Raw genomic sequence first — 12,940 nt, forward strand, 5'->3', positions numbered from 1 at the left:
CTCCGGGGAAACTGGAGCAGCTCCAGCATTCCCCAAGCACAGGCTCTTGGCAGGACCGGCAGACCAAACAACCGGCAGGAATCGTGCAGGCAGAAAATACCCCCGGAGAAAATCCACCGGGCCGTGGCAGCAGCTCTCACGAGCAAGCCAGGAGCTGCTGTGGCAGGTCGGGGAGGAAGCAAAGCGGAAAGCGAGCACGTACCTGAAGCACAAAACCAGAGCGTGCCGGGCTCTCCTGCCAGACCTGCATCCAGAGCAAACCACCTCCCTGCCGGGCATGGATTCAGTGGGCGGCTGGGAGGCCGTGGCTGGGAATTGGCTTAGGGACCTGGCCGCGGCTGCTGCGCTTCTCGGCTCGACTGAGCTCCAGGTTAATCTCAGCCCAGCTTTTCCCTTTTATCCCCTGGTACAACTTCAATACATTTTTTCAATTAGGTCCATCTTTTAAGCTCCAGAGCGCATTTCTAGGAAGGGCTGCGTTGTTTCTCTTGGCCCTCGTGGGTTGATGCTGCGCAGACTGGGACATGCCTGGCACCGGTCCTGCCCGCATCCAGCTAAAGTGCTGCCACGCTGCAGCCGGTGCGGCGCTGCCTGGAAGCACTCAAGGAGTTACCCGTTACCCCCAGCCCACCTACCGGGTATCTTTAAGAGAAGCGTTGTTCCCTGTCTGCCTCATCACAGCTCCGGCAGGTTGCAAAGCACCAAGCTCACCGCGCAGCCACGGAGGAGCACGGACCGCTTTCACCTTTCGCGCGGTCCCGTTATTGGAAAGCCTCACCGGCAACCTGCCTCCGTCCTCTCCCAATCCGCGTCTGCCGCCTTTCACAGGGCGACGGCTGAAAACCAAAGGGAAATAAGCTGCTAGGGTGTACTTTTGGATGAGAAGGCTGGGTGAAAATGTGGTCTAAAAGTGACAGTTAAAAAAAAAAAAAGAAAAAAAAAATCGATAAAGTCCTCAGTGGATACTTCAGCACAGTGAAATCGCTGCCTGCTGCGGGAAGGCTGGTCGCAGGGCAATGGGTAAAGCAAAGGAGGAGTTTGCAGCGCAGCAGTACGATGCGTTGAGATGTTTAACTCGAGTTGGGAGTAACGGAGCCCAGGCAAGATGGGAAGGAAGCAGCTCGCCCAGCCCAGTCTGCCCGATCTGGACCAGCTCACTACAGCTCCTACGGGCAAGGGTGGGCGACCCAGCTCCGCTCCAGGAGCCGAATTAAATCACGAACTAGAAGCACAGCTCACAAATGCATGCTGAGCGCATTTCCCCTTGAGGCCATTTTCCAAGCTGCAGTCAACCGCAAGTCCACCCCACTAACAGCCTCCTCCATTAGCATTCGCGAGCTCTTTCCGTATCGGTAATGCCCTCCACCCGAGCATCTTGAGACGTTTTACAAATAGCAGCAGCAGCAGAGTGCAAGCGATTAGGCCTCTAGCCAGGGAGCAAAGAGACCTGGGTTTGCTTCCTGCATCTGTCACTGTCACCTCTCCTCGGTGTGCATCTCTGCCGCTTAGATAAGAAATTCTTGGGGGCAGGGGGTCATCTCTTACGGTGCATCTCTGCAGCGCCATGCAGAGCAGGGCTGGGCTCTGCACATCTGTCTGCCCCCGGCTCCAGCTGTGCCAGGCGAAGAGGCTGCGGCTCCTCCATCCTGCCAGCTGAACTGCTCGTCTGCTTCCCTCACCCACGTCAGCTCTAATGAGCTGAAACAGGTTACGCGGCAGGTCTTTGCTCGTTTTCACGCTGACATAGGCTAGGGAACATCCCATGAGCGGCTCAGCCGGCAGATGGGAGGAGGGAAGGGGGAAAAACTCCAGCGGCAGACTGTTTCACTTGCTGAATGAAGAACAAAACCAACCCAAAGTCATCATGTATACACGCAGCAATGAGCTCAGAGAGACTGTGGCACCAGTACGTTCCCTGGGAACGGATATCTCACTTGTGTGCATGAGCAGCTGATCAAAGACACCTCTTGGCTCTTGCCACCCATCTGCTCTTCTCTCTCATGACACCGCGCAAGCCAGGAGCGGAGACCATTCCTGATGTATATCTAGCCCCAACTAGCTGCCGATTCTCCAAGCAATTTTAGGGTGGTCTCGTTTCTTGGTGAAAATAATGCCTACAGGTCCCCCAAACTCTCTCCTTCCTTCTGGCTTTCTCAGGCTGGATCTGTACATGGAGTTTTTGACCACAGCTGGAAGTGCCCTGGGCCATCAGCTGGTGGTACACCTGGGGACGCGCCTCCTGGCTGTCTGGGTCTGGGCTCGCTCTGATCCTTAATTTCAAACTGAATGGGCACTTGAAGCAATGCACACTTAAAGCTCTTCATTCTCTTCTTGTGACTAAAGGATTCACTGCGAGTACTCACGTGGATCCAGCAAAGAGTAGCGTGCATCCTCCCACTCAGAAACCCAAGCACTTTATACTGGTATTTTCAGATACTTGCGGGGTCTGTTTATTACTGTTTTGAAATATTAGGGTTGAGAGTGGAAAAAAGAATCCCACGTGGGAATAATTTTGCATTTCCAAGTGCCTGAGGTCCTATGGATGAGGTAAAGAGCTGGGAGTTAAACATCTGGGCAGGCAAATCTCCAAATCTTGGTGAACACCGGTGGGGAAGGGAATAAAAAAACCGCCGCATGTAATTAATTGCTAACAAAACAAAAAAAGAGTAAGACCCATCCCCAGTGCTGTCTTCCCAGCTATCAGAGGACTCCAGCAATGAAGATGCAGACACCTTCCCCAAGATTTCTTCCTCAGCAGTTTTAAAAGGAGTTACCTTGAATTCCTCCAATGAATGCAGCTGATCCACCAGCCAGGAAACCAGCATTTGCTCCTGCAGGAAGGTTTGGTACATCAGCAGGAAAGGGGAACACAGCCTTCACTGAGCCCTGCAGTTTCCTCATTCTTTCACATGAGCCACAGTGGCTGCAGGCTGCCTTGCCTTTATGAAATTGCTGCCTTTTGTCCAGCCTTCAATGCAGATAGGACAGGTGAGATAAGATCTGAGCACAGCAACGCTTGTCCTTTTTGCTTAAAGCCAGCTTGGGCTTCTACTGGTGGCAAAGCACTCAAAGGACCTCATTTAAAAGCAAACAGAAGATAAAAAGAGGGAAAGACAGAGCATTAAAAGCTGCTCCCCTTCCAGCAACGTGTCTCAACGGTTTGTCACAGGGAGCGTTTCCATCAGGTTACAGACTGATGACATACATTTTGCTTTGTCTTACGAGGGTGAGGGGGGGAGTACTGCGAGATTAGACTGTATTAGCATATATACGATCAAAGCGTGATTATGACATCTAGTTACAAAGAATAAGAAATACGTTTCCTGTGGCTCAGGAGACATACTGGCTTATATGGCAGCGTTGGCTGACAATCTCACATAACTAATGTAACCTGTCTTGCTAAGATAACATCTGCCTCTGGAACAATAGGTTAGATTTCATGAGGTGTTTGTACAAAGTAAGGCAACAGTCCTCTTCCTGCAGCGTGTGCTATTTGCGGAGCCTACTCCGAGTATACCTTGCCAGAGCATTGCCGTTTCTTTTCATCCAGCTGTGGATGTGTAGTAAACAGCCATGGAACATGTTTATCTTGCTGTTTGTGAGCTAGACACACGTTTTCGCCCAACAAGTGAAAACATTTTCCTTTCCTGCAAGCCTATCTGACTCATGCTTAGGAAAGGCTACTGACTAAGTGCCAATCCCTTCTGTAATGCCCATCACACCTTACTACTGCATAGTACGGAGACAAACCGAACCTTTCAGTTCAAAACTTCATCTCCTCCTTGGACAGGAAGCTGAATCTCAGACCTCACCTCATGGCTTTGTGGAATCTGAACTGCAGGGAACTCCACAGCAGGACCTGACTGGAGGCATCCTGGTTCTATCACTGCCTCAGAACAGGATTTCAGCCTTACCCCATCTCTCACTAAGGCTAAGAGTAAAACTTGTGCTTATTTAAACAGAAGCAGAGGTAGACCAAGAGGTTTTGACAATCCCACTCCCCATGTTTTAAAATAAGAACGCTAAGGAAAAAGCAGGAACTTGGAGAGAGGTGGATCATTTGGATCTTCCTTGTAAAAAGATTTTTGGGTAGGAAGAGAAGGAAATGTAGAGAAACTGTTGCAGGTTGAGGCTATGTTTAACTACACTTTCACAACCAACCATGAGGAGCAAGGCAACAAGACTTACAAAGAACTGTACTAGCCTGAGATAAAGCTTCATTGTCCAGCAAGCTGCTTCTTAGAAACAAACATTAATTAGAATGACAGACAGAGGCTGAACTAGACTATATCTAGGCTCCTTGATTCGATGTTCTTGGATTGCTTGCCTTGAACTTGGAGGGATACATTTTAGACCCACTTAAACGGACACCATAGGAACCAGTTGAAAATGAGACCTGTTTATAAAACCCCAAAAGACTGCATAAAATTAATAATAATAATTAATAATAAAATTAATTTCACTCTTCTTTTGTGGACTCAAACTGGTTTAGAACCGTCATTCAAACTCATTAGTGCACTTCCAGTCCTTTTTACAAATTGTTAGGTGAATATTTGTTTTTACCTTGGGTTTAACATATTCAAGCAATAACTGTGGTTGTATGCCCACGGAGAGCAGGAATCACCATGGCATTTGGGAATACTGCTTGAACATGTTCTCTGTAGCTGTGTCATGCTAAACCACTGCAAAACAGGTGACACGTGAGCATGGTACATCGTCCTTAGCAGTTGGCATTTTACTGTGCCGACAGAATTACGTTTCCAAGCCAGGTCAAAAGAAACTGTTAACCTTACATTGTATGTATTTGACCTTAAAATTTCTCATCTGAGGACAAGGTATTTCCATAAATTGTTAAAAAGTAACCTCTCTAAAGATTAGAAAAACTTAGTCAAAACTTTGTAATACGAACAGTAGGGACAAGCAGAAGTAGTTCTGGTTTTGAAGGAATAGCAACATTCGCTACAACTGGGAAGGCATCCATGAAGACAGCTGTAACTGACAGTTTGCAGTTCTTCCAAGGAATCTCACAAAAAAGAGTCAACGGCTTACGGACACATCACTCTGCCATGTGACGTGCCACTCCTTTTTAATCAGTCGGGTTTCCACACAAGGTACTGAATATTATTCTATTTACATTCAAAAATAGCATTTTTGTCTCTTCAGTACATAGTGGGAATGCCCATAAATTAGTCAGTAGAAACCCTTCTAACACAGGTGGAGGACAGCTTTGTTGATCTCTGGGTTTGTCCAGTCGTTCCGGATATCATCCAGGTGATTATCAAAATCTACAAGCGTCTCGTAGGACTTGCTGTCCAAGAGAGATGCAGCGATTCTCTGGGCTTCGGTCCAATCTTCACAAAAATCACTAGGACGTAAAATAACCAGGAATTAAAAGTAATCACAAAGAAAATCTCCACCACCTCCTCCACTCTGGAAATTAAGCCACACTCTCTGCAACGTGGTCATGGTGGTCATACCACTGCCTGGCTGCACAAGCCTTCCATTCTCTTTCACTATAGCAAAAAACAGCTTTAAAAGCACTGTCAGCTACACTCACCGCCCTTACAGTGTTACTGATCACAGTCCAAGTTTTGCCCTTAACCAGGCAACCCCTTTTTCCTTACTACCCAAACACAAACAAACTCTGAAGTTTACTCACACGTGTGGGTCCTTGCACCTCCACTTGTTCTCATGAAGCTCATACACATGAATGGCAGGCTCTACGCACTCCATCGTAAACTTGGTGTTATCAACCTGTTGTGCAACAGGAAAACACCACCTTAGTCTCTTCCTCAAGATCCCAAGTAAAGAGATGATACAAAAAACAAAGTCAGTTTTTACAAACAGGGCACCTTACACTAACTCATCCACTGTTCTACCTTCGAGTGAGCCAAATTTTACATGTTTAAACTGCCAACATCCTTTGTTACTGCAGCAAGGATGCAAAGCACTGTTTGTTTCATAAAAGACCAGAGTTTAAGTCACAGAAGGGGATCTGAAGTCATGAAATACACTGCCTTCCCTCAAGCCTTGCAAGCAGAGAAGGCCTTCACTTCCTTTGAGACAGCAGAGAACTAACCGCAGTCTCTCTGTAGACTTACTAAGAACTTCACTGGCTACAGGTCATTGCATCTCTTCCCCAGAGCATTTGGAGGGAAAGAGGAAATTAGTTACTTCACTATTAGAGGACCCAGAGAAGAGCATTTAAATGGCTAGTCCAAAACCACGGTCATAACATTAACAATACAGAAAGGGGTGGGGGGGGGAAGAGGGGAGCAATGAAGTAATTTACCATTATGAGCGCTGTATCGTTAAAGCCCTCTGCAATTCTGGAGGCCACCTTTTCCGCAACCTGGTTTGGACTGCAGCAGAAGGTAAAAGTAACTGTGTTATGTGAACCATGACATTTCAGCTGACACCAGCAGGAAATATGCTTAAAGAGATGTGAAAACTACACTGCGTGCTTACAAACAGGAACAAGATATCGAGCTGATGCTACACTTGATTGAAGTCAGAAGGCCAAGAAAACCCCAGCTCCTCTCTTCAGCACATGATCTCGATCTCAGCTATGCTTAGGCAAAGGGTTTTTGAACAGCAAAATGCTCACTGCAGACTTCATGTGGAATGAACGTTTTGCAGCCTCCTACCTTCTTCCACCAGACCAAAGACCGCAGCCACTTTTGCCCTTGCAGGCATTTAAAAAAGAAACAGAGTTCGCTCCCCAGTCTGCATTTGAACCCACTCACTGCCCAGCTTCTCTACCAAAATCAGATAATCTTTTAAAGAAAAACCCTTACCATGTTTCAAAGATGACAGTCTCTGCATGGTGCCAGTTATCTTCAGAATTGAAATCGGAATTTAAAAAAAAAAGCAACCAAGCCTGTGATATTCTTTCAAACCTCAAACAGAACAGAGAAACTGTACCTTCTCCTTAAAAATGTCTCACGCAGATTTATTTCCCTTGTAAGGAAAGGACAAATAATGCCCTTATGCCTGTTAGATACCTTAGCAGTCACAAGTATTACTTAAAAAACCATACTTGTGACTGAAGGATATACATTAACAAAATAACCAGAACATAGCATAAGACTTTAAACAAACTCTTCATATTTTCTTTGAATGCAAGTATGACGTACTCTCACTAGTCCTGATACTGGATTTGTCTAATAGATACAGGGGAAAATATTTGATACACATACCTAAAGCTATATTGTGGCTCCACAGGAAGGCCCCTTTATTGCTTATTGAGTAATTTGAGATAGCTAGCAGGGAAAAAAAAATGACTAATCCTGGGGAAAATAAGTGAAAAGAGGTATTTCTGCTTGACTGACATCATCTTCCATTTCAAGAGCGTCCCTTTACCATGTAAGAAAATGCTTCAGTAAAACTCGGAGACTATTAAGTAGTTTAGTAAGAATTCGGTCACTTCTGAAAGACTTTCCAAAAGATACTCAGAGTCGTTCAAGTTTACAAGATACGTACTGCACAAGCTAACGCTCCTGCAAATTTTGGCTATTTCCCTGACAACTGTAATTAAACTGGTTGGCAGTCATTCAAAGACTGGCCTTTTATAGTATCCACTAAAGAGGAGTGATTCTGGAAAGACTGGGGTTTCTGCACCTGAACAAAGGCCATATCCACCAGCACCACGAAGACAATGTGAAACCAGATGACAGTTGTCAAAGTTAATCAACACGCATGATTTATGTCGATGATTTTTGTTGGCAGAGTACAAAGTACAACATAAAAGAGCAAACAGAAGGAAATATTGCACCAACACACCTGGCATCTTTCACGCGTTCATTTGCCTGGTAATATCCAGCTATCACGTAGCTATTCTCTTTGCACCAAGAGTCAATCTGAAAAAGTAATCGGAACAATTAAGCCCAGGAAAAAAAAAAAAGAAAAAACCCTACAGAACTAAGGACATCTCATGTCTGTCCTGCAAATAAAACAGTAATTGAATGATTACAGTATCTTTGCCAACTGCTTCTTTAAATATATACATATTTATATATATTTATGTGTGCACTCACACACAGATTTTGGCTAATTTAGCGAGATCAGAGAAACCAAATTGAACATTCGGAGAATGATGGAAAACATTAACCAAATGGAGCAAAAGAGCAAGAAGTTATCTCAGTCAAAGCCTGGCCTAAATTCGAATGACAAGACTAGTAAAGAGCTTCAGCAACGCTGCCTAGGAAAGGAGTCTAGGTCTTACCTATTGCTGTTTATGGCTATTTTCTGTTAGTGTTCATTTGACAGAGAGAAGTTCGAAAATGTTCAGCATGTAGATGTGTGACTGTACTGTCCTTTCAAAATGAGCCTGTTCACTTTATTTCTAATGTAATATTTCTAGGTTAAAGTGTAAGCATTTTTTACCTTAATTAGCAAATAAAAGTTAAAGTGAAAGGTAAATGCGAGGCAGAAAAAGTTTGCCCCATTTATCATCTTTTCAACCTGCTCCGTTACGAAAAGCCTTTTGTGATAAAATTGTTTTCCTTTGAGAGTTCACCTGCAAGGGTAACTAACCGCGGGAGCAACTTATCAAACCATGTGGGTGGATTCTCCACTCTTTTGAAATCTTTCAATCGAAACTGAACACTCTTCTAAAAATATTCTCCAGCTTAGCCACAAGATAAGGGCTTGCTGAAAGAGCTATTGGCATAAATTCTCTCATCTCCATTACAGACATGGTCAGTCCATGCAGCTCCTCCTTATATAACATCTGTATATAAATGCAAAAATGTATGCATTTCTTTGCATGTGATTTACACAACTTTTGATTTACACAAGTACAAAAGTTTATGTAGTTTTCTTGTGGCTTTTTTTTTTAAGTGCAGTTTCAGCATGCACACACTGCTGTTCTTTCTGCTTTATGCTGGATCTGAATTCCTCCTGCTGAGTCTGTCTTGCTTTGAAAATACATATATATATATATATGTATGTATGATGTTTCTCCTTATAACTGAGGATATCAATTCAGCATAATAGAGCCCTGAAACACAGAAGTGGAGAAAGCAGCTAGAATTTTCCTCTGCAGTCCCTAAAGAGCATGCATCAAAAAACCCTCAATAGCTATATTAAAATGGAGTCCAAAAATATACCTGATGCTGACCTGTCGCATCCTGCAAGTCAAATAAACCTCATATTTAGCAATAATTATAGCACTAGACTGCATAAACAAACAAAAAAAAGCCACATGAATAATCCCTCCTCTACAAGGGATGACATGGATTTACGTGATAAAAAAAAAAAAAAGGCTGCGTAGCCCTGCTATAGCTGAGGGCCAACTGCTGTTTCAATTACAAACCCATTTTGAGGGCTTAGGACTACGGTTTTAATTATTAGTGGCTTGAAAGCTTGGCATTAAAGCCAGAAGCCCAGACACTAAAATTAATAATAATTAAAAAAAGGTCCATCAATTTAAAAATAAAAATCCTTAGTTCTAAATTAATTTTTCTTGCGTACTGAAAATGGTCTTAAAAAAAAGAGAGTATGATTTTTAAGTTCTCAGTTCCCTAAGTGGTAACTAAAGACTGCTTCCATAAAAAAAAAAAAAAAAAAGGAAAAAAATCTTTTTGGAATTAAAGCTGTTTCCACCTGCAATTTCCAAACACTTTCTAACCGCGGCACTGTCACCACAGGTAGCCTCAGCATCAATTAGCCCCTGATATTTTTAGTCACGTCCAGCCCTGAAGAGGGCAAGCCAATGGGACGACAAATTGTATCTTGCTTCCACATGGTGCGTGTCACCCCTGAAAAATCAAAAGTGGCCTGCCCTCCGATTTGCTGCGGCCACCAAAGGCGGGTGGCAGGGGGGTTTACGAGAGCCCTGGGAGGAGAAAGGCTGTAACCTACTGCCATCAGACCACTGTTTCAGGCAGCAGGGAGCCAGCCATGCGGATGGAGGGGGAAGTGCTGCATGGGTTTGTTTTTTTTTTTTTTTTTTTTTTTGAGAAGGTGTGGTTGCAAAACCACATCAATTAGCTGAGAAATTCAAAGGCACAAAAAACCCCCCATGTGAAACTTAATTCACTTTTTCTTTAATGACTCCATTATTGAAAGGGATTTAAAACCGACAAGCCAAAGTGCAAATTAAACACACGCCCTTCTGCTCTCTCCTCCAGAGCTACAAACCTTCAAGCACTGCTGCGTGTTTAATAAAATCCGATTTTGTTGCTTCCTTGTACCTAGGCTGCTGCTAAAGCACTGCTCGCAATTTTTAGAAGTTACCACATGGACAAGTCCGTTTGAAAGTGTACCCTCTGTTTTCAGATTAAATCTGGAGACTATTTCTCCCATTTGATGTTCTGGGATAACTCAGGTCAGAGAAAAGGAGGTGAAGCTCGTGGGGCTAGTTCTAGAAAACCCTCACATGTATGACCAGTCCACAGGCTTGACCAAGAATCAGCAGTAATTGAACTGGAAAAGAAACAGATCCCATCGAAACCTGTCAAAGCTTCAAAATCCTTTAGAAACAGGGGCGCTTTGCTACAAACATCGAGTTGCAACCATGCTAATCTCACTGATTTATTCAGTAACCATGCGTTATGTTGTACGGAACAGGCGAGAGCGCCCTCCTTTTAAACCTTACGACAATAAAATCCAATTTTCATAGCTGCCGTGCCAGTATTTATTGACACCTTTGCCTTTGTTTAAACAAAGAACAAGAGCAAAAGGCCTTGGGCTCTTGTCAAGCGCTGTGTTTTAAAGCTGCCAAGTATCACAGAAGTCATCAAATGTGACTGCAAACAACGATGTGACTTAGCAAGTCCTAATTAACGTGGGAAATGCTGGGGGTTTCCGATCTTAAACTTTTTGTATCAAAACCCAAGAGCAAATATGTAAGACAATGCCATATCTTTGGTTCCATAATGATTTACTTACTGTACATGTGGCAAGACATTTCAGATGTTGCAAGAAACAGGATTTATTTCCTAATAATATGATCCTGTAGCAAGATCTACACTAGAAAACTAGACTGAAGGCCTAAAGTTCACGAAAATTCACTGCCACTGACCCTGTAGAAAGGCATCTAATCCCGATTTAAAGACAAACCCTACACATACTTTAAATATATTATACATGTTACTCTATACTTCATTAGCAACTTCCACTTACTCATTCCCAGAGGAAAAACAAATTACCATCATTCAGAAAGGTAAAGTCAAGCCTTGCCTACATTAAAGCAATTATGTACAGTCTTTGTACATTTTCCCAAGCAGTAACATGAGGAAAACTGTAAGCAGATAACGATTACACGACCACCATACTTTTCTGTGTTACTCCTACACTGTTACACTGGCATAAACATACTTAAGACTGACAAATTTTGTGTGCTCCACAGCAGTATGGCAAACCTAAACGGCCAAGGCTCAGGCTCGGCCCCTGTTCCTGTGCCTCTGGCTGCATTTCATCATACCCAGGCTTCAGAAATATCTCAAAATTCCCATGGCATCATCTCAACTGGAAAAAACAGGAATTTATTTACAAAGGAATATTTGCTGATGAACCAATCTGTTAAACTGAGGGAAACGTTTAGGCCAAGAAGTCTAGAAGAATCAGAAATTAGTTACTTTTACAGAAATCAAAAAGGCATGGATTTTCTCCTGTTAATAATGACAAGTCTTTAAATGGATAGAAAAGTCGAGAGCCCAAATCACACCCAGATCTCACTTCAGTGGTGGCTACGCCTAGAGCGAAGGTGCCAAAACGCTTCTTTACCTCCAGATTTGCACCAGCCCACCCCGACTCCCCATTACAATAAAATCCAAGCATGTTTCACTCCCTCCGTCTTCTGGTTTTGACAAAGGGACTCTCTCCAAACGCCAGGCAGAAAGGAGCCATGGTCCAATGCAGGATGGCTCCCAGTCTTCATGACCGGGGCGTTGAGACTGGAAAGCGCCAGCCCTACAGTCCTGACATTATTCTTGTCCTGCCTATATGATGATGGGGGGAAAATGGATTATCCCACAATGACTAATTGCTCTTCCACAGTGGCAGGTGAGGTAGGGGATATTGTAACTGGGAGTACTTGGCTGCCCCAGCCTGTCCCACGGCTAACTAATCAACAGCTAGCCTGCAAGATACAAAGTGAGATTTCAAACCCAAGCCAGACCTCCAGTATGAAGACACATAATTTTTTTTTTTCCTGTTTAGGCTAATGGCTTCCATAAATGGGGAAAGCACACTAAAATGAATTAAGAAATGCATATATATATGCATCTATACACTCTTATTTGGAGACAAGCATGCCCTTTTCCAATTAGCTGATACTGCTTTGAAGTGCCCTAAAGGTAAGCTGGGAAAAGCTCTTCCTGCTGTAGAATAAGGACATTCCCTCTGAGAGTTATTCGGAGATAATCACACTGACAGAAGTAGCAGTTTCTCTGCACTGGCAAAGAAATTAGACAAAACTACGAGGCTTTGCAATTTGCTACTGCTTCCCCAGCGGAGAGCTGTACAGCGGGTGGACCTTGGGTTTTTTCTTTTTTTCCACTTTACTTTTACCACTCACCCCACAGATTTGGCTATCGCTAGTGCAGGGCTGGCAGAACTACCCCAGCCCCCCAAGTCCCCTCAGCACCGGCCTTTCCTCACCCCCGGCCGCATCCCTCCCAGGCCTAGAGCCTTACCAAGGTGAGGGCCACCTCCAGCATGGGTGCCAGAGCCAGGGTACCGTGAAAGAGCGGGATACAGTCGACGAAAAGCGAGGGAGGCCCGGTCTGGTCGCGACGCGGAGCGCCCGACGGCCGTTCGGCCACCAGCAGCCCGTTAACGGCGCAGTGCGGGTACTTGGCGCCGTGCAGCACCATTTTGCAGTAAGCTTGAGTGGTCAGCTTCATCCTGCCACGGCAGACAGCCACGACGGCCGCCACCGCTTCACCGGCCCCGCTCCCCGTCCCGCCGCCCGCCGCCAAGTGTCGTCAAATGC

General features: G+C 44.6%; 1 protein-coding gene across 1 annotated transcript; it reads right to left on the reverse strand.

Annotated features, from left to right (window-relative positions):
- Nucleotides 1–4,441: 4,441 nt before the first annotated feature.
- EMC8 (ER membrane protein complex subunit 8) lies at nt 4,442–12,936 on the reverse strand. The gene is made up of 5 exons (XM_075039897.1): nt 12,642–12,936; nt 7,783–7,859; nt 6,293–6,362; nt 5,660–5,754; nt 4,442–5,365 (listed from the first exon to the last, which is right to left on the reverse strand). Exons 1-5 carry the CDS (start codon nt 12,849–12,851, stop codon nt 5,206–5,208), a joined length of 612 nt encoding a protein of 203 aa, XP_074895998.1. The 5' UTR covers nt 12,852–12,936; the 3' UTR covers nt 4,442–5,205.
- Nucleotides 12,937–12,940: the final 4 nt, after the last annotated feature.

This window comes from Buteo buteo, chromosome 11 (assembly GCF_964188355.1).
Source record: "Buteo buteo chromosome 11, bButBut1.hap1.1, whole genome shotgun sequence".
NCBI lineage: Eukaryota > Metazoa > Chordata > Aves > Accipitriformes > Accipitridae > Buteo > Buteo buteo.

Coding starts and splice junctions, on each gene's coding strand:
- EMC8 (XM_075039897.1), bottom strand. CDS start 12,851: ATGAAGCTGACCACTCAAGCTTACTGCAAAATGGTGCTGCACGGCGCC. Junction 5,755..6,292: donor ACGATACAGCGCTCATAATG/GTAAATTACTTC, acceptor GTTGCACAACAG/GTTGATAACACCAAGTTTAC. Junction 5,366..5,659: donor AGGTGCAAGGACCCACACGT/GTGAGTAAACTT, acceptor TTTACGTCCTAG/TGATTTTTGTGAAGATTGGA.